The following is a 22,283-nucleotide window of genomic DNA, read 5'->3' as shown; positions in this document are numbered from 1 at the left end:
AAATTTTAAATTCCCCATTTTCTTCTCTATGGTAACAGGATAAAATGTCATATATCTCACACTCACACTCTCTCTCACACACACACACACATACACATACAAATGTGTACATTTTATATATTTAAAAGAATCCATGCACATAAAATGTTTGTTCTAAAGGTTCCCTGAAGTTTTGACCTGCTGTCGCCTCTGCCTACTGTTTCATGTCATGTCACCTTCACAGATGCATTAGCCAGGCAGACATAAAAGCATCTGAAAATCACCCGGCCAGTGTGGCTCAGTAGATTGATTATTGTCCTATGGACTGAGAGAACCCAGTTCAATTCCTGGTCAGGGCACTTGCCCGGGTTGGGGGCTCAATCCCCAGTAGGGGGTGCGCATGAGGCAGCCGATCAATGTATCCCTCTCACATCGATGTTTCTCTCTCTCTCTCCTTAAAAAAAAAACAATAAAAACATGTTTTGTTTAAAAAAGCATCTGAAAATCCTGATTAAACCTAGAATTTGTGAGGTAAGAAATCGCTTTATAAATGTATTTAATAGTTCAACTACAGGAAGCTAATGTCAATCTGTATACAGTTTGTAGAATGACTGAGACATTTTATCTAGTAAAAGACTTTAAATGTATATAAAGAACACTTGATATTTGTAGAGAATATCTAATCTTTGCATATCCCCAAGTCCATAAGAAATATATGTAGAGGCTTCTTGCTTTCACCTGAATAATATTTCTATCAAGTGTCATGTAAGACCTGTCGATTTCTTAATATTATGTTAATCATGTTTCTAATGCTTACTAAAGGGTTTTCTCTGTCTCTCACTCGGTGAGCAATTTTTCTACTATCTACAAACACTGATAACTTTGTAGTACTAAGGGTCACATTCCACTCATTATTTTACTCAAAACCAATTTTTCAGAATACACACAACCATCTTCTTAGGCATCTTCATTTTCATTAATAGAAATAACATCTGGTATTCTAAAATCTTCAGCACTGATTTTCACACACACATAGTTGAAATGATTAAAGAAGAGTTCCTGCATATACCTATAGCAGCAGGGAATATGATTCTGAATGGACTTTCAGAAATCAGAAAATCAGGTAGGATAATGCTCTGCCTATATGTTTTGCTTCAAAACTGGGCTATCAACATTTCACATAGTTTAATTCTTCATTCAACATAATGACAGAGTATATATTCATGAACTACTCATGAATACTCAAAATCATAAGTGTCAATAGGATACTCTAAATATGTTAATAAATAGGTAATAATATAGGCCAAAGGCCTTAATTTCGAAACAGAAAAGTATACATTACAATAAGTATAAAAAATAACTTTAATATACTAAAATAATTCAATGCATACAAACCTTTAAAGCCATCAGGATATACATCAGAAAGAAATTTAGTGTTGATGTCTCCTTTTATAAAGCGTGTGTTGATTATCACCTCTCGAAGTAACGCAATATTGTGTATAACACCTAAAAATACAATGATTATTAAACTGAATTAGAGAATAAGTCAGTTAAAATTTTAATTATCAGGAGAAATTTATCACCACTTTCCTATGATCTAGCAAGAACAATGCAAGATTATTCATCCTCTTCGATTCAAGTAACAACAAAATATATCTGAACTTGAGATACCAATAAAACTAACTCTAGCCCTCGCCAGTTTGGCTCAGGGGTTAGCGTGTCGGCCTGTGGACCAAAGAGTCCCAGGTTCGGTCCCCGCTAAGGGCACGTACCTTGGTTGCAGTTTTTCCCCGGCCCTTGTTGGGGTTGTGTGGGTGGCAACCAGTTGATGTGTCTCTCTCACATCGATGTTTCTTTCTCTCTATTCCCCCCTCTCTCCCTCCTGCTCTATCTGAAGATAAATGCAAAAACATCCTCAGGTGAGGATTAAAAAAGAAAAACAAAAACTAACTCTAAATGTCAATTTAAGAAGCTGGTGATTGCTAAGTCAATTCAATGGGAAAATAAATATATTTTCAATAAAGGGTAGACCAACAAGATATCCATTTGGGAGACAAAAATGACCCTTAACTCTAACTTACACCATGCACAAAAATTAACTCAAGTTGAACCACAAACCTAAATGTAAAACCTAAAAGTGAAAAAAACAGTAGAAGAAAATACAGGAGAAAAATCTGTTACCATGAGGTAGGCAGCAGATTCTTACATAGTACATAAAAATCATAAATCATGAAAATATCAACAAGTCATATTTCATCAAAATTTTAAAGTCTGTTCTTCAGAGGATATAGTTAAGAAAATGAAATGGTAAGCCACAGACTGAGATAAAATATTCAACCCTGGCCAATGTGGCTCAATTGGTTGAGCACCATCCCATGTACCAAAAGGTCGCCAGTTTGATTCCCAGTCAGGGTACGTGCCTGGGTTGTGGGCTCAGTCCCCAGTAGTAGGCATGCAGGAGGCAGCCAATAGATGTTTCTGGCTCACATCAATGTCCCTTTCTCCCCCTCTCCCTCTCTCCTTTCTTTTCTAAAATCAATAGAATGCTTACAAAACAATAACTTGACAAACAAACCAAGTAAAAATAAAAGCAAAGATCTGAACAGACATTTCACAAAAGACGTACAAATGGCCAGGAAGCACAAGAAAAAATGTTCAATATTATTATTGCCAAAGAAATACAAGAAGATACCACCAAACACTAATTTAAGTGGCTAAAAGTTAAGAGATAGATAGATAATACCAAGTGATGGTGAGGATGTGGAACAAATGGGATCTGTCATACCCTGGAGTGGGAATATAAATTGATACATCCACTTCAGAACTGTTTGGCAGTTTCTTAAAAAGTTAAACATTTACTCACCATATGATTCGGACCATTCACTCTCAAGTATTTACCCAACTTAAAATAAACCCATATGCCTATACAAACGCTTATGTGCAAAGGTTAATAGCTTTATTTACAAATCCAAAACTGGAGATTATCTAAATGTCCATTAACAGGTGAATGAATTTTAAAAATGTGGCCTGTCCCTACAATGCAATTCTACACAGCAATAAAAAGAAATGAATCACTAATATGTACAAGGATGAATCTCAAAATTATTACACTGAATTAAAGAAAACCAAACATAATGCATACTGTATGAGCCCATTAATATAAAATTTTGGAAAAAGCAAAACAGCTTACAGTGACAGAGGGTAGATCATGTGGTTGCACTGGGCCAGGGTTGGAGAGAAGGTGGATTGCAAAGGCCATGAGAAAACTTTTGGAGGTGAAAGAAATGTTCACTATCTTGATCATGGTGATAATTTCACAGGTGTATACATGAGCAGTTTATTATACATCAAGGGAAGGAGAAGAGAAGAAGGAAAAGGAGGAGGAGGAGGAAGAGGGGGAAAGCTTCTGATCTAGTAGGAAAAACTAAGCCAGTACACAATGTCCTACTACAAAGTCACTTCACAAGAGGAAAACTGCCACGAGAGGGACATGAATGGCATGGGGAGAGTTCTATGATATAGAAAGAGTTGATGAAGGAAGTATTTGATCTTGGTCATGTAGATTACAAAGATGTTAAGTAGGACAAAAGGTAGTGTACAGAGGCACTTCAAATCCAGGAAAAGCAGGCAACTGGAACATAATAGAACTGAAATTGAAGCAAAACATTGAGGTCTACTAATTCCTTATAACTTCTTTAGCCCACTGCTGTATAGTTCTAATCTGTACCATGATGCAGAAACAAACCTAGAAAGACTGATTCATCTTGCTATTCAAGTCGCAGAACTCTCACTTTTACAATTATCAAGTAAGCGAACAATCTCTCACATTCAGGTACAAAGTCTACCTCTCACCTTGGGTAAGTTATGTAAGCTCTCCAAATTTTAGCTTCCTCATTTGTAAAACGGTGATAATAATTGAACCTATTTGTATGATTGTCATGAGCTACAAATGGGATAATGCTGAATGCAATGTCTGTCACTCAAGAAGGTACATTATCATCATTGTGCTCATTACTATCCTTTGATATGAGAACTATGAGAATATACAGAAGATAATAATTAGTAAATATCAGTCTGGCCAGTGTGGCTCACTGGTTGAGCATTGACCCATGCACCAAGAGGCCACCGGTTCGATTCCCAGTAGGGCACATGCCTAGGTTGTGGGCCAAATCTCCAGTGGGGGGCATGCAGGAGGCGGCCAATTGATGTTCTCTTTCACTGATGTCTCTGTCTCTCTCTGTCTCTGTCTCTCTCTCTCTGTCTAAAAAGCAAAAGGAAAAAAATTAAAACAAATAAATATCAGACAGATGTTGTACTGCATCCTAATCCCAGCAGTGACCTACCTAACTTCCAATTTCATATTCTATAAGAATGCAACTCCACAAGTCTAAATTAATACCTATTTCTATCTAGAGGGCATATCCACACTGTAATGCAAGGTCTCAGCAAACTGTGGCTTGCAGGTCAAATCGGCCTACCATCGATTTTTGTAAATAAAGTTTTACTGGGCCCTGACTGGTTTGGCTCAGCAGTTAGAGTGTCGGCCTGTGGACCAATGAGTAGCGGGTTCGATTCCAGTCAAGGGCACGTACCTTGGTTGTGGTTTGTCCCTGGCCCTGGTTGGGGTCATGTGGGAGGCAACCAGCTAATGTGTCCCTCTCACATTGATGTTTCTCTTTCTCTCTCCCTCTCCCTCTCTCTCTCCCTCCCTCACATTCTATCTGATAATAAAAAAATGGAAAAAGATCCTTGGGTGAGGATTAAAAAAATAAACAAAGTTTTAATGAAACACAGCAGTGATTTCATGTGGTTGTTTTCCTGCTACAGTAATGGAGTCAAGTAGCTGCCACAGAAACTGTGACCCACAATCTCAATACTTCATCTCTGGCCCTCTACCAAAAAAATGCCAACATTGCTGTGAGGTTTTAACAATGTCAATATCCTGAGCAAGTCCATCCACATCTATCAGCATTTGTTCCACAACTACTACTTCTGCTGCAATGAAATATCACAGGAAGAAAAATGCGAGCAAATAGTACAGAACCTGCTTTGGGGGAACTGTCAGGTTCCATCCCCCGTCAGGGTGTATACAGGAGGCCAACGCTCAATGTTTCTCCATTACATCGATGTTTCTCTCTCTCTCTCTCTCTCCCCCCCCTTCCTCTCATTCTAAAATCAATAAAAATATATCCCTAGGTGAGGATAAAAGAAAAGAAAACTGATCCAAAGAGACTGAATAATTTATCTAAAGTTTCGTATAATATAAATTAAAATAAGATACGTGTAAAAAAATTTAATACATAAGTATATTGTGACAAACTGCTAGTTCCCCCTAGAATCTGCTTTTCATGTTTTTGACAGCAATAGAGTCTTGCTGAACAAAAGACTACCCAGACACAGACTCCACTTTCCTGTCTACCTTAAAGCTAGACATGAAAAGTTAATTCCTAAACAAGGGATTGAAAGTTAAAGTGATGTATCCAACTTTGGCCTCACTTTCTTGGGAAAAAAAAAAAAATTGCTTGGACTTCCTTGCCTCCTTTCTTCCTATGAGCTCAGCTTTCCCAATGCAGATGAAGTGGAGCAAGCAAGACGGGCATGTGAGTGTATGGGTGTCTCCTGGAATGGCCACAGAACACTAACTTGCCCATCAGCAAAAACTAGCCAGAGTGTTACATGAGAAGTAAATTTCTATCCCTCTCATACCACTGTACTTAGGAATCTATGTTACAGAGGTTACCCTATACCCTAATGTATATGCAATGTATATGTATACCCTAATGTAATGTATATGGGAAAGAAGGATATATCTTTACATTATGACTTCTTACCTCTAAGGCAATGCATGCTACCTAATATAACCTTTTAGGCATTTTTCTATGCATCTCTTTATAATAGATCATACCAGCCATCATATGAAAACCTCTGAGCATCTCTGTTCCTGACTCAGAAGATACTATGTGTATAAAATTTTATAAAATGCAATTTTCAATCTCTTCAAACTACCTCAAAACATTTAGAAAAAGTCCCAAAATTCAAATATTAATATTATTCCTTTAGCTACACAAATACTCCATGGAAGAAGTCATCACATACTGACAGTGATCCAATAATATCTTTCATAACACATGCCCAGGAGAAATGCAGTTATCCGGACCTTGCTCTGTGGGTAATGACATAGCCCATATTCAGTAACTAATGTTTCTAAGGCCTTTGTAATTATGTATTTATCTATTGGGAAAGTATGAGAGGTATAAGAAATTTCTGATGAAATCAATATACCTAAGAAATTTTAGTAAAATGTGACATCATCCTATATTATAGGTGATATTTGGAGAGACAAAAATGAAGAGCAATTAAAGGCAATGTGCTAGGATACTTAGAAAGACAAAATGGGTAGGCAAAACTTTTAAATAAAAGATTCCTTGAAAGAGGCCAGGCTATCAAAGGGAAATTAATTCCTTCATTGTATATTTTACAAACAGACAAAACTAAAGCCCCTTTGAAGAAGAAATGGGTGATAACTTGCCAAAGAGATTTATATGCTAGGAAATGACAGGTGTGGTGTTCCAGGAAAAGGAAAGTATTTCAGACTTACACTAATTTTCCTGGCTGGGAAAGAAAATAGAGAAAGATGTAGAAGGACACAAACATGGGTAATATTAGAGAGGAACTTAAATGATGTAAGAATTTTCATTGCTATAAAAAGCAAATGTGTACAGGCTGGAAGGACATCATGGCCAAAGTATATGTGCAGAGGAGAGAACAGTGTGCCTGAAAAGTCAAAGAAGGGCATTCAGGGTCTGACAGCCACGCAAAAATTTTATTTTAGCTTGAGAGCAACCAGAATGGTTTAAATAGGGCAGATATGACTAGATATGCACATTCCAAGAGTCACTCAAGTTGCTACAGGAAAAGGGACTGGAGAGGGGCAAGAGCGAAGATGGGGAAAACCATTCGCTGACAATTGCAGGAGACAGACAGATTGAAAACAGCAAGGCCTCAGCCCACAGCTGGGGTATAGGCAATACAGATGGAGAAAAGTAGCCGGACTTAAGAGAGATTCAGGAAGCAGACAGGGCTTGGCGACTTCATGGCTGTCAAGAGTGGGAGAGATGAGTTAAGAACAACACCCAAACTTCTGACTCAACATGACAGAAGATGCCATTTACAAAAAAGAAACAGGTTGAGATGGAAAGTTGGGGCAAGTTAAATTTGAGATGCCTGTGAGATAAAATTGATGATATCTAAATGATGAGTTCAAAAGAACAGGCAGATTAGAATGTGCATATGGAAGAATAAAGACATCATGGAGGTGGGCATCCATGTAAATGTATCCAAAACAGAGAGAGAAATAAAACAAAACAAAAATTATTCATGTATAATTTACCAGAAAGGATGAAAGTTAGATCAAGGTACAGCTGTAATTTTTTTAAAGGTGTTTTTATGTACAAATTAACAATTCAGAATGTTTTGATTTATAAGTTTTTTGCATAAATAGTAAATAAAAAGGTAATCTAACTCATGATTTTTATCCTTACCTCCTCCAAATAAAAATAATACTGTTCACTTTATACACTTCATATTTAACCTTACTGGCTTTCTGTTAGATCCTAGTTCTGGTATAAATTGTCTTCCTCTCTGTGTGGCCAATGCCAAAATAGCTGGCATCAGACTCTGTCTTCAGTAAACTATAACATAGCTTTCAGAAATAGTTAATGATACTTTGAACAAAATTAAGATTATTTTCTGATGCCCAGTGATCAACTTGTGACTGATGACATCCAAAAAATTAAAATGTATGCAGTTTTATAGGATACATGGTATGTTGTATCTTTACTCCATACTTCAAGTTGAAAAGGTGCTGATTTTAGGGAACATAACTCAAAAGAATTCAAAGCAAATATTAATTACATTTTGGATATCAAAGAACAGAGCCACTCAAGCACACAAAGCATTGACTTTTTAAAACTCTTTCTACTTAAAGAGCAAATATAGCATGAAAATATACACTTTTCTCTTGATAAATGATGTTTCAGGAATAAATTAATACACAAAAGCATTTTCTCTTTAATGTTCTCTGAATAAAATATCACATGTTACTGTCCTGGCCAGGTAGCTCAGTTGGTTAGAGTATTGTCCTGATATACCAAGGTTGTGAGTTCAATCCCAGGTCAGGGTACATACAAGAATCAACAAATGAATACATAAATAAGTGGAACAACAATTGATATTTCTCTCTCTCTCTTCCCCCACACCCTTCTCCCTCCCCCACTCCCTCCCCATCTCTAAAATCAATAAATACAAATTTTTTAAAATTTTACATATTACTACACAAAATAAAATCATTATGTGTTTTCCTATCCTAACAACTATATGTAAAAAACACTGGCTAGAGTCAGACAACCAAAATCCAGGTGCCTCAACTGCTGGCAAAACCACTGTATATTCATTCTAAAGCCATACAGGAATAATAAAAAAACTAATTATACCTAAAAGTTCAAAAGATCAGATAAGTTCAAAGACATCCTACACATTTGAAAGTCACCATTTTGTACTCAGTTTACTTTCTTTCAAATTCCAGGAAAGAATACAGTTCAAACTGGTCTTTGTTCAAACGATAAGCAGATAGTGGAGGCACTCTCTGAGACTTAGTTTATAATTTTAACATTATTAATCACATACTCATAAAAATTATGACTGTGAGTTTTAGACTGGGAATTGAGGATGACCTCTGTCAAAGTTCATGAGGTCCCATCTGCATGGGAAATCATGACCAGCCCGCAGAAGAGAGGACCCCTAGGAGCAGCTTTCTCCTGACTACCTGCTGCTTCCAAAACACTGGCCAGACATTAGCTCCAGGATCAAACAGAGGCCAAGAGCCACTGCTTATTGCATGGGGACACAGAAATTAACTTTAACTAAATTTATTTTTGCTCTAAAGATTCTTTATTTTAACAAAAGCTCACAATCAAATCAGGAGAAAAAAATCATATTTAAACAACTAAAACAGTTATCAAACTAGAAAGTAAAGTGCCCTTCCTTTTCTGTCCTTCAGAATATATTTTTTAAACCCTCTATCCTTTAGAATTAGTCAGATGAATGATATATAAGTACATATTGCAAATGCATCTGTTTTTATTTCTTATATGTTAGCTGTGGAAAGGGGGGGTGCATCTTCCTCTTCACCTAGTTTTAAGACTTTATTTTGAAATAATTTAGAAATTATAAAAAACTTCACAAAAATAGAATCCAGAGAATTACTGTATATCCTTTTCCAAGATTCTCCAAATGTTAACATCTTATCACATTTGTTTTATCATTCATTTTTCCTCCCTACTTCGCTGTCTTTCCACAATTTCATGGGTGCTTTTCTTCTTAAATATTTAGGGTGAGTTACAGACAAGATGCACTTAACCTCTAAATACTTCAGTGTATATTTCCTAAAACTGAAGTCTTTTATGCAATCACAGTACAATGACCAAATCTGAAAATTAACATTGATAACAGCATTATTATCTAACTTATGGGCCCTATTCAAATTTCAACAACTATCCCATTTATGACCTTTACCACAAAAGAAAAAAACATTTTTTCTGGTCCAGGAACTAATCCAGGATGACACGTTGCATTTAGTTGTCATGTGTCCTTAGTTTCCTTTGATCTAAATAAGTTGATCCACTCTTCTTTGTGTTCCTTGACCTTGACACTTTTGAAGAGCACAAGCATTTATTTTGTACCCTATCTTTCAATTTGGTTTGTCTGATGTTTTCTCCTGATTATATTAATATTACACATTTTTTAAAAGAATGTCACAGAAATGGTGTGTCTTTTCAGTGCATCATATCAAGAGGCACATGCTGTTGATCTGTCTCATTACCAGTAATGTTAATTTTGATCATTTGGGTAAGTTGCTAGGTTTTTTCCATTTTAAGGTGCTATTTTCCCATTATACTTAACTAATTTTACCCACTAATTTTAGCATCCATCAGTGATGATTCTTACCTAAACAATTTGGTGTTTGCCAAGTTGTTATTTTTCTACACTTACCAGTTAAAAACCTACTGTAAGGAAGAACTGTGCCTCTTCCCTCAGTTATCTTTCTTAAGGACTCGCGTACTTTTCGTAAGGACTCACGGACTTTTATTTTATTACACGGATTTTAATAAATTTTAATATTTTCTTGCTTAAGTTTTCTCTGATTGGCCAGTGGAAGCCCCTTAAAGCTAGCTCCTATAACTTTTGACATATCATTTTTGCACACTCAATTACTTTCTTATACAAGATATATCAAGCTCATCATATACTCTGCCTGAAATCAGTCACATTATCAGTGAGTATTGATCCCATTTATGGGAGAACGATATTTAAAACACAAGATCTAGGTGCTTGGTGTCCTCATTGTTATGGGTGTCAATGCTTATATGACCTCTAGGCAGGGCAGCAGTTCTCAATCAAGGGCTATTTGCCCTCCAGGGCACATATGGCAGTGACTGGAAATTTTGGTTGTCATAACTAAGGAGATTCTACTGTCATTTAGTAGGTAGCGACCAAGAATGTTGATATTTATGATGCACAGGACAGGCCCCCTACAGCAAAGAATTGCCTACTCAAGATGTCAATAGTGCTAAAGTTGAGAAACCCTGAGCTAAAGAACATGTTTATATATGTGCACACACACAATGAGATATATATCTTATTTTTTATCCTCCCCTGAGGATATTTTTGCATTAATTTTGAGATACAGCAGAAGGGAGAGAGGGGGGAGAGAGATAGAAACATCAGCATTTGAGAAAGACACATCAAGTGGTTGCCACCCACATGAACCCAACCGGGGCTGGGGACAAACTGCAACTGAGGTACGTGCCCTTAGCAGGAACCGAACCCAGGGCTCTCTGGTCTGCAGGCCAACACTCTAACCACTGAGCCAAACCGGCCAGGGCAATAACATATCTTTATATACTTACATTTTTACTTTTCAATCTATGGTAAAAACTAAGAGTTCACACTGATACTTCCAATTTCATTTCAAGACCATAGGGGGTTCATTCTACCCTTATCCATTCCCACATCTCTTGATTCCTTTCTCTGACAGTGAGAAACTTGGCTCTTCTTATCCAAAATACATGTATTTATTTCCTCAATCCCAGAATATACATTCTACCCTTATCCATTCCCACATCTGTTGACTTCTTTCTCTGACAGTGAGAAACTTGGCTCTTCTTATCCAAAATACATGTATTTATTTCCTCAATCCCAGAATATACATAAACTGGTTTCAGAACTACTAACCCATGAACTAGGAAAAACAAACCTACTAACTAGAATTTAATATTTGTTTATACATATTTTGTCTTTAGCTTAAGTGTTTCAGTCAAAATACTGTTCAAAGTTATTTAGGCTAGCTTTTTTCTCTCTCCTTCAGCATGAGTACATTATTCACAGACTCCTGTCCATTTGTTTCTGTTTGTATTCCATTTTGAGCTTTCCCCCCCAGAACATTAATTATTTTGTTTATTTTGAAATATTACTATAGATCTAAAAGTCAGAATTATACAAAAATGTATAATCAAAGACGTCTCTCATCTTCGTGCCACGTGTTTTGTTTCACGTCCTCTAATCATTTCTACCAGGTAATTGCTCCACCTCCTGTAGGTACACCATCTTATTACTTCTGTTCTTGTGTATGTGTGTTTTTCACAAATGAGCAGATGCATGTACATATTCTTATTTCCTTAGTTATCCTCCAATATCTGTTCTCCCTTCCTTCCCTTAGTAAAAGAAACACTACTTTTTAGCTTAGTATACAGCCACTTGATATCAACTACATTTCTCATCTTCCTAGCAGCTAAGTTAGACCATATGACTACCCACCAACAGGATGGGAGCAAAGATAGAGGGTGCCTTCTAGGCTATGTCCTGAATTTTTTTGAAAAAACTAACATGACCACCCCTGTCCTGCCACTCTCCTGCTGAGGGCTGATGATAGGCACTAAAGAAGCCACTTTGGACCCCAAAATGAAAACCATTTGCTGTGCATGCAAGAGTCACCTGAACAGCCCCTGACAACATACTTTCTAGACTATTACATAGGAGAGAAATTATACTGTATCTTTCTTAGGTCATTGCATTTTTTATTCTCTTTGTTATAGCTGTTTAGACAATAGCCTGACTTTTAAGGTCCTCAGGTAGAGAGAAGACAGCACATCCTAGGAAATGAAAACAACAGTGCAGCAGAAAAAAGGAGGGCATGAGAGAAAGGGATACAGATAAAACCGGGGTGTCCAAGTGAAAGGCAGTGGGAAGACACTATAGGGTTTTTAGTAAGAAAGTGATACTTGGGCTTATACTTTAAAAAGCTTGTTTGGTCCATGCTAAAGAATGGACTGGTGCAGATAAAGAGCAGTTGTAGAAAACCCATTCAGGAAGCTATGTACTAGTCCACAATAGAGATAGTGGTGTCATGAGACCGCAGGGCCAAAGAAAAGTACATAGAATTGGAAGTTACTCTGATGGAGTGAACAGATGCAGCCCCCTCGGAATCCATTCTGAGCCTAAGCACTCACCTTCCTACAGGGTATTTCTGGGACTCTGCATCGGTCACTGGAAGTGCAAGCTTCTCTGGCCACCCCTCACCCTCGGGGCCTCAGCTGACCCAATTATCCCCCAACTCTGCAAAACATCTCTTCCTTCTTTCCAAACCATTCCACAACATCTGAGAGTGCACGACACATTCCTCTGCAAATTGCTCTTGTATTCTCACAACACATATGGACATGCCTTCAAGTCACAGCTGTCTAGTATTTTATAGTGAAGGTGCACAGTAAGTTATTCAATAATTCATCCATTTGATGGACACTGTGGTGGGTCAGAATTTAGGCTATTACAAACAGTACTATTGTAAATGTCCTTGTAAACATCATCTCACAATTCAGTCTTTTAACTCTATAGAACAGATTCCAAAAAAACTGAACAGCTAGGTCAAAGGGTATGTACTTTTATTTTAACATCTAATGCCAGATTGTTTTTCCATAAGACAATAGCAAATCACACTCAAAGACACCTGAGTGTACCATCCCTTTTATTTCACCTACACAGTAAGTTACCAGTCTTTTAAAGAATGCTGCCACCCTGGGGAGCTGTTTGAAGGAAACACAAAGTAAGGAACTCTTCAACAGAGTCACTGATGAGTCCTAAAGCAGTACTCACATTAATTTCAAAGGACGAAAAGGGGGAGGTGAGAAAAGAAAGATACCCTCCCCACTTTTTAATTCCCACACTACTTTTTCACTCCACTATTAAGACATCTACCAATTTATATTATACTCATCTTTATGTATTTTCCATACTAAGTTTACTAGAAACTTCTTGAAATAGGCATAGTTATCAGTCAGTCTTTCATTAATTCATTCAGCAAATATTAATTCATCACCTACAACGTGTCAGATACTGCTCACCACTTGTAGTACACAAATAAACAACATAGCCCTGGCCGGTTTGGCTCAGCGGTTAGAGCGTCGGCCTGCGGTCCAGAGAGACCCAGGTTCTGTTCCCGCTAAGGGCATGTACCTCGGTTGCAGTTTGTCCCCGGCCCTGGTTGGTTGTGTGGGTGGCAGCCACTCGATGTGTCCCTTTCACGTTGATGTTTCTCTCTCTCTCTCTCTTCCTCTCTCTCCTTCTCACTCTGTCTGAACAAAAATGCAAAAATGTCCTTGGGAGAGGATAAAAAAATAAACAACATAAACACCATCACTGCCCTTATATACCTAATATTCTTATGGGATAATACAACATTTAGCAATTAATTACACAACTAATTCTTTAATTACAGTTATGATAAATGCTTTGGAGAAGCAGTAGGTCAGGGTGCAATGAAAGCTTCTAATCCAGCAAACAGTACTGAGAATGACCTAAAATGGGCTTTCAATATTGTTCATATATGGTCTTTCCCACACAATTCATTCATAATTCAAAGTGAATTTACATTTTATACTTGGAATTTGAAATTAAAGTCCATTATTCTGAAGCTGATGATAATTTATGTTGTCCTAAAGTAAAATGATCTTTTCATTAGGATTGGAAAGTTGCTAATAACATTTAGAATGCAATTTACTCCTTAAGGGGAATAAGTACAACTTTATTTTAATTATTTAAATGTAATGGCTGCTTTTAATTCAGTTATCACTACATACCATAAAGGCTGGTAGAATCACACTTTGTTAGGTATTAGAACTATCCCATATGTATATGAAATAACAAAATTGTATTTGCTAGAAAATATTCTATAATTTGTTCTAATTCATGGAAGCAAAGAGCTATTCCTTCTACCCTCAAGTTAGTCAAATGTAGGCCACTATATTTTCTATCTCCATACATTTTCAAGTTTCATACTTCAAAAAAGCAAAGACAATAATACAACAAAGTTGCTGTCATACTGCACTGTCCAATGGTTCTTTATTCTGAAGACATTTTACACATAATACATACCTATAAAATACTAGATGTTCATCTAGGAAAGGTCATAAATTATGTTATTTAATTCAACTTATGATTTAAGATATATATATATATACACACACACACACACACATATATATATAAAGTATAGGACTGCTAAAGAAAATGAAATATTTATTCATAATTAATGTTAGTTTAATTAAATTCAAGCTTTTCTTATTCCATTTAAACACACAGTAAGCAAATATTGTATCAAATTTGCTAATTAATAAATCTTTAAGCTATTTTCTAGAACTGGATGGATAACAAGACCTCAAACGTTTATTTTTACCTCGAATAACATAATTATCCAGTGCATCTTCCATTCTTTTCAGTGCTTCAGTTCTATTAGAACCATATGTGATTAGCTAAAAGCAAACAAACAAAAAGATTTATATAGACAGACCAATCTATCAAACAATTCATCCTATTAAAATTAGAATATTTCATAACAGATTTCCTATAACATCTTTCAAAACTTCACAGTGATTCGATTTATATTAAGTATGTCAATTAAGATTTTTCTAAGTAAATAGATATTAGAATCAAGCTATTTCAGACTTTTCTCCTACACTTCACTATCAGAATAAACAGCTATTTGAGATAAACAAACATGAACAAAAAGAAGTTTAGCAGGAACCGAACCCGGGTCTCTCTGTACCGTAGGCTGACGCTCCAACCGCTGAGCCAAACCGGCCAGGGCCAAAAAGAAGTTTAAAGGAAAGATATCAAAATGAAATATCTGGGATAGTGAAAGATTAGGCAAGATGTTTTCTCGTTCCCTACTTTTCTGAAGTATTCAAGTTTGACACCCTGAGTAATATTTACAAATAACATAGTATAGAAGTAAAGGGTTCTTGTATTAAAAACTTACTATATGATTTTGTGCTTATTTACAGGTATCTTATACAAATTAGCAGTAAAAACAACACCTTAACTATTTATGAAAGAGTTTTCTGGTTATTACATTAGTCAATTTGTAGCTTGCATTTTAGTATATTCAATACATTTATGTAATACATTTAGCACATTTTAGTACTGTCAACAGCCAGTTTGAAAATTAATTTGCGGTCATTTTTCTGAACAGATATGTAGTCATCTAAAAATGAAACCATATTTAATTAAATTGATCTATTATATTTTTATGTATTTTTATTAAAGTGTTTCTCTAACAAATATCTAAAGTTCATTTTAACAATATAAGTGAAAAAATAAAAAATGGTTTGTTTTTTGCAACTACATAAAAAGTACCCCCAAAAGATAGGGGGAAACCATTTTGAGAAATAAGATTTTTAATAAAGAAGTCACCCTTTAATACAAGGCTAAAACTTTAGAGAAAATAGAATTTCCTAAATAAAACCCACAATTTTAACTACAACAGTTAGAATTTTAGATTTTATAAGATCTTAAAATTCCAAAGATTTTAAAAGATCTAAAGATTTAAGTGGAGTTGTTAATTTATTCCAGAAAGTCAAATTTCAAAAAGACAAGTGAAAAAGGCATTCGATACTCTTACATACAATTTAATTATGTCAAATCTATACAATTAGTAACTTATAAAATTTTAAAAAGAAAAAGTAAAAAGTATTCTGACAAACACAGACTATCACTCAAACTCTTTCATATCACCTGCCATCAGTTTTATCACAAGAAATTTTGAGGAATGGAAAAAAAAACAAAAAAATTTTAACTCCTTCTCATTGCAATGGGCTGGGATGGTGTCACTGGTTAAATAAGTTTGTTATTGGTGGGGTGGTGGTTTGATTTGATTTGACAGGGGAAGAGGGAGTGTTGAAAACTAACATGATGTTGAAATTTCTCTCCTAATAGAAAATCTGTTCTGCTTTCACTTTTCCATCAGTACATAAGTACTTGTTTAATTAGAGCACATGATTCAGATAAAGGACCAATTTCAAACTTCTTAATTAAATAGGTCTACTGCCTTTTCAGGAAAAATCTGAAAGAAGCCATTAAGAAATAGAACTAACTTTGGAAATCATTGGATCATAATAAATGCTAATATCACTTCCTGGTTGGATGCCACTGTCAACTCGGACCTAGAAGACAGAAAAAAATGAAAGTAATTTTATATTGCATACACATATTTCTTCAACAACAAATTTAATCTCCATGGAACAGATGGATAATTTCAATTTCCACATTTAGCTTCTGGAAAATAGAACAACAATCTAGAAATATATACAGACCAAATTATCTTGATCAATTAATATGCAGTCCAACATATTTTTGTTTTCCCACTAAATGAAAAACTAAAAAACAGGAGGAAAAAAAAAAAAAAAAAAAAAAAAACACGCCTTTTTATTTCACTATCCTGTGATGCATTTGTAGCTATTTGAAGTTGTCTCCAACTGGAGCGTAGCATGAATGCCGCCCCCACTGTACCCTTCCGAGAGTTCCATTGAGGACCTCAGTCAAGCCATGCAGCAGGACTCGGGAGCTCTGCTCATCAGCTCTATAGGAAAGCTGGTCCTGAGCCTTTCATGTCTGTAACACTTTCCTTTTGCCTCACCCTCTCAACTGTAAAACACTTTTTTTTTCTGTTACTGTTAGTCCCCTGAGACTTTAATGTTTACACAGCTTTTTTCATGGCTTTGCTTTGTACGGACACAGCCCCAATTAGAGTTCTGATTTTTCGATTTTCATGGAGGAAAAAAAAATAGCACAAGTTCAAAAAATTCTTTTGAAGAGCCTGATTGCTGTTAACCAGCCAACAAGTTAGTTAGTACATTGCTGATTCTTGTTTTCATCTCCCAGTTTGATATCAGCAATGAGGCACAGAGGTTAGCCATGTAAAACTTTTTAAATGAGCAGTTGCTGAGGATGAAATAGTTATTAAATTATTGTACCTTAGTTTAGGAATCTGAAGTATTTAAAAGCTAATCAAAATACTTAAGACTGTCAAGCATGTCCTAGGGGTCTTGAGGATGGAAGAATTTAATCGAAGCTGCTAGAACAGCAAGACTTTGATGCCCAACACTGTAAAGGGGTGGGAAGAGAAAAGCGGAAGCTCACGTAGCTCCTCACCTGTGGGAAGAAGCCTTCCTAATGAACAGCAGCTCATCTGTCTGCAGCAAGGCAGAAAAAGGTCAACTCAGCGGCTGTTAGGCCTTTAATATTTTAATTTAGGCAATTATCAAGGGACCATATGTAGAACCTCTTGTCTAGGGTATCCACATGAGGGTATGATGATGGCTTTATTATACAGTGACATCAAAAGACAAAGCATAGTTTCAGGGCCTTAAAAAAGTCACACTATTATTATTCTCTTTGTAAGGTTTTAGAAGGTAACATTATAACTAACCCAAAGAGCTTTTATTTCTGTATTTGTAAACACAAAAAGACAGAGATTTGTATTTGCATTCACATTCATATAGAAAAATGTTAATGTTAAATGAAAGTCATTCAGTGCACTTAAAAATTATACTTGGCTTTCTATTTTCTGAAAACATACTTCAGGACATAAAATGAAGTTCTATAAAAATCACAGTGTTTATTAAAACTAGAAAAGAATTATGAGGCAGCTGTGAAAGTAATAAAATCATAATCTACCTTCTCCCCACATTTAAATAGCCAGCCCCAAAATGGCAACTGTTAATCAAGTTACATAACAGAAAAGACATCTCTGAACCTGCAATTTCTTAATTTTAGTGGCAAAAAATTAAAGAGCTCATTTTACCACCATGTACTATTTAAAACTATAGCATGCTTGCTACAGTTGCATTTAAAATTGAGACTGGTGCAAGTTCTAAAACTTTTGACTTTAAACGTATCCTACTATTCGCTACATAAAGTGCCATAAAGCCAGTGTGGAACTTTTATGTTCAATCCACTGGTAAAATAACAGACAATAAAGAACATTTATTACATTATCCTATAATTCATTAACTTAAAATTTTAGTTATCTTGAATAACAGCATCCCAAGCGTTAGGTTACCTAGGGCCCCCAGATATAACTATCTCTTTGTTTTTTATTAAAATTATGATTCCAGAAGGTATGTCATTTTCATTTAAAAATATATAGGTTAAAATCAAGATGTATTATATATAATCAACACATATCTTTGTATAAGTAAATTAACATTTCCAGTTTAAAAGTGTAACAGAAAACTCCCACTTATAGTTTACTGTTTATACATCTTCTTCCAAATAATAACCAGTTTTTTAAAATGTCTATCAATGAATTAAAAGTCAAATCAAGTCTCCATTCCTCCAAGTGAAACAAAGGCTATCCAAAAAATATATATTTAGCTTTTACACTAAAAGCTTTAAGAATAAAATCAAATAAAATTATTCACAAATTTCTGAGCAGGACAAAATTTCAGTCTGAAAATAAAAAATTCACAAAATATGGTGGCCAAGGATAAAAAGAAAGTCTTCATATTTGTCATATAAATAAAATTTAGGCTTACAGAAGCATCTGAAGAGTACAAACTGTAAGTTAACTCTGAAGTTTGTATTCTTGTGACCAAAATGGTAAGAGACCCAAAGAATTTGCTATGTTGAAAAAGACTGATTTAGTTGAAGAAGGCAAGGAAAACACCCAAGCACCTACATATGAGAGACTCAAACCACTGCTAAGAAACCTCTGGTATAATTTAAATGTCTTTCTTCTGTACCAACAGTAGACCCTGTGAAACTATCAGCCGTCTCCCACCCTTCATTCTTGATTCACCTCTCTCCCTCAGCACAACTCCCAGCCCGCCATGTCTACCTGACAAGTGACAGCCCAAGCTGATTAAATGCTTCCAAGGAAGGGGACTGTGGGCCTCCATGACAGGCCAAAAGTGATCACCATGGAGATACATAATTACAGCTGTCAACGCATCTACTGTCCTGCTGACATCAATTTGATTGCTCCCAGCAATAATGATAGACAAAGCTTAGTGTGCACTCTCCTGCACCCAATCACTTTATCTATTCCTTGGTCCATTTAGCTGACATGCAACATTCACACAAGCAAATAACAGCAGTAAGCAGAACATATAAGGCATTTTAATTGTTTTTTTTCTTTCTGTGGATGGCTCACAACCACAAATGTTATTACATAAAACTCCTGCTGCAGCATTAATTGAAGAAAGATTTGGAGGGACAAAGACTGTAGGGGGTATAGTTTGTCCATTATCACTTGTACTTTCAACAGGTCTCACGTTTGAAAATTGCAAATTGCAAAAACTTGCGAGGGCAAAATGTTTGACATCCTGTAGCTATTACAACATGGTGAAAACTTCTGACAACTAGAGTAATCATTATGAATTCTTATTTAATACTTTTTGTTTGATTAAAAAAATGTTTAGATGTGTCCCTATGACACTTGTTTTCTCATCTGTTATTTAACGTCACATAATGCCTGTTAAATCTTTACAATTTTTTTTTCTGCTTTCAGGCTTTGAACACAGCATGAAGTCTCCGACCTTAGAAAGGGTCAAGTCCCTTCAGAAAGCACATGGGCAAAAACAATTTTAAAAGTGAAATAAATCATATATCCAATAACATCTTCAAATTTAGAATTCTTCCTGTAATCTTTCACCATCTTCATGCCAGTAATCAAACTGAATAATCATATTCACAGATGGTGCAGCCTTGTCACACACCAGCTAACATCATGTCATATATACACACTTATTACCTTGATTAAAAGAAAGAGTACATCCTTGTTCTTTTTATGCAACCAAAACTATGTAAAGAATTATTAAATATAGATGAACTATAGAATAAAGTGGACAGTGATCATTTTTAAATGGTGTAAATAATATGCTTGAAGTCTATGACACTTAACAAAATGAGGTAGCTTGTTTTCCTTAATCCATTTCAATTAACAAGCTGATTTTGTGCTTAAATTTCTTGACATCTGACTATTCAGGGAAGCTGGATTCAATTTATTGAAACGTAAACTGTAACATAGAAAAGTCATTTCCTATTCTTAGGATTCCATGCTCTTGTTAATTACAAATTTCGAAAGAATTGGGAACATTGTAAACTATCATTTATTTAGATTTAGAAATCAGATGTCTCCAGACTTCCCATGTCAAATGGATCCTGACTTACTACACATTATAAAATACAAAATATTAAAAAACAAAAAACTGTGATTCCCCATTAATTTCACTTGTCCTTCAATTTATACCCTTTGGTATTGACATGCTTTAACATAAAAGTATAACTTAAATCAAGATTTTTAACCCCTCACTTGGTATTACAGTTTAATGACTTACACCAGGTAGATGTATTGGTTCTTGGTACTGAGACAATCTCCCAATAGATGGTAAACCAAAAGACTTGTAGGGGTCCTGAAAGTTCAAAGGAAAGGAAGCACAGTCTTTGAAATATAGATCAGCATAAGGTTAAAGATTTATACAATGAAGAAGCATTTATAAGTCTATTTTTCAACACACAGTACTCATCAAATCACAGATTTCAGAATATTATTGTCTTATATTCACTCTAGACAACTTAGAAGTGTATTTAAAAATCAAACAGAATTGTAAGCAGAATTCAGCCTGACCTTGATCATATTGTATTGAAATTGGTAAAATTCCAACCTTTTATAAATCTTCTTAGAATGCCTTGGGCAAAAATAAAATAACTTAGGCGCTACATCAAAACACACTCAAGTTCAGAACAACAAATGTAGTACACCGAAGATATTTATTTTTCTTACTCTCACTCAGAACAGCTCACATATGGTAAAATTTGAGAATTTTGTTTTTCAGATAAAGGCCTGAAAAGAGGCTTTGCACATGATAGTAGATATGTGTTCAGATTGTAAATACCTTAGATCATCAAGAATAACACTTAAAATTTAATAAAAAGCACGAATAATTACCAAGCAAAAATATATTTCTCAAGATTCTTAAACAAAACTTCAAAACAACTGCCAGTGTTCTTAAACACAGATACCGTTAACTTATTTTTTATTTCGACTGACAGGTTTCAATGTCTAAAGTAAAAGACAGTATAAATGCTTCCTTGCATTCTACTTTTAATCATTTGAAAAAAGCATTTTCAGATGTTGACTATTTTCTTATTTATTTATATAGTTGTTTTTATAAAATAAAGTAAAAGTACTGAATTGAAAGTTTATGTGTAAAATCTATAATTAAAATAATAACTGAAAAGTTTTATCAAAGGCTTTGCAATTTAAATTTCAATTGTTACTTTCCTATAATCATAAGGGATGAACTTTTTAGAAAAAAATGTTAATAAATATTGAATTAACAACTAATGTGTACTTAGGGTAGGCTCTTAAAAAAATATGGAAATAAATGCTTCTGTTTATTGTAAACAAACAAAAAGCAAACAAAACAAAAACCATGGTCCACTGAAAAACAAGAATATCTAATGCTTTATTTTCCCTTAAACTGATTGGTAGCTATTTCTTCATCCAGGAAAAATACATAAAAATAAATTAAACTCAATCCTTTTAAACTATTTTAAATTATGTCGAAATTACCTATCCTTATTTTCTGGTTCAATTCTGGAACTACATAATCAAACACTTGGCACAAATTATAAAACCCTAACTTCACCTTGTTGTTTAACTATACCTGGGGTCTCATGACTCAGACACAACCACCATCCTTCCTCCCAATATCACTCATTTACCTCAGCATAAACTCGACATTCAACTGCCCAGCCATTGATGGGAATATCAGCTTGTTTGTGCCTGAGAGGGTAACCCTTGGCAACAAGGATCATTTCTTGGACTAGGTCCAGCCCCGTAATGCATTCTGTGACAGGATGCTCAACCTGCAAGGCCAAGATCTGCCAGTCAATAGGTGTAGGAAAAG

At 35.2% G+C, this 22,283-nt stretch overlaps 1 protein-coding gene across 7 annotated transcripts in view; it reads right to left on the bottom strand.

Annotated features, from left to right (window-relative positions):
- PCCA (propionyl-CoA carboxylase subunit alpha) overlaps positions 1–22,283 on the bottom strand; it is a 429,374-nt gene that overhangs the window by 178,070 nt on the left and 229,021 nt on the right. For all 7 annotated transcript variants that reach the window (XM_036250623.1, XM_036250627.1, XM_036250628.1 and 4 more), the window contains 5 exons: positions 22,099–22,242; positions 20,709–20,783; positions 16,464–16,532; positions 14,768–14,843; positions 1,375–1,485 (listed from right to left, as the gene is read on the bottom strand). In XM_036250623.1, coding sequence (XP_036106516.1) covers positions 1,375–1,485; positions 14,768–14,843; positions 16,464–16,532; positions 20,709–20,783; positions 22,099–22,242 — 475 coding nt within the window. The remainder of the gene's footprint in view (positions 1–1,374; positions 1,486–14,767; positions 14,844–16,463; positions 16,533–20,708; positions 20,784–22,098; positions 22,243–22,283) is intronic.

This window comes from Molossus molossus, unplaced genomic scaffold (assembly GCF_014108415.1).
Source record: "Molossus molossus isolate mMolMol1 unplaced genomic scaffold, mMolMol1.p scaffold_m16_p_9, whole genome shotgun sequence".
Lineage (NCBI taxonomy): Eukaryota > Metazoa > Chordata > Mammalia > Chiroptera > Molossidae > Molossus > Molossus molossus.
This window is presented reverse-complemented; position numbering and strand designations above follow the sequence as displayed.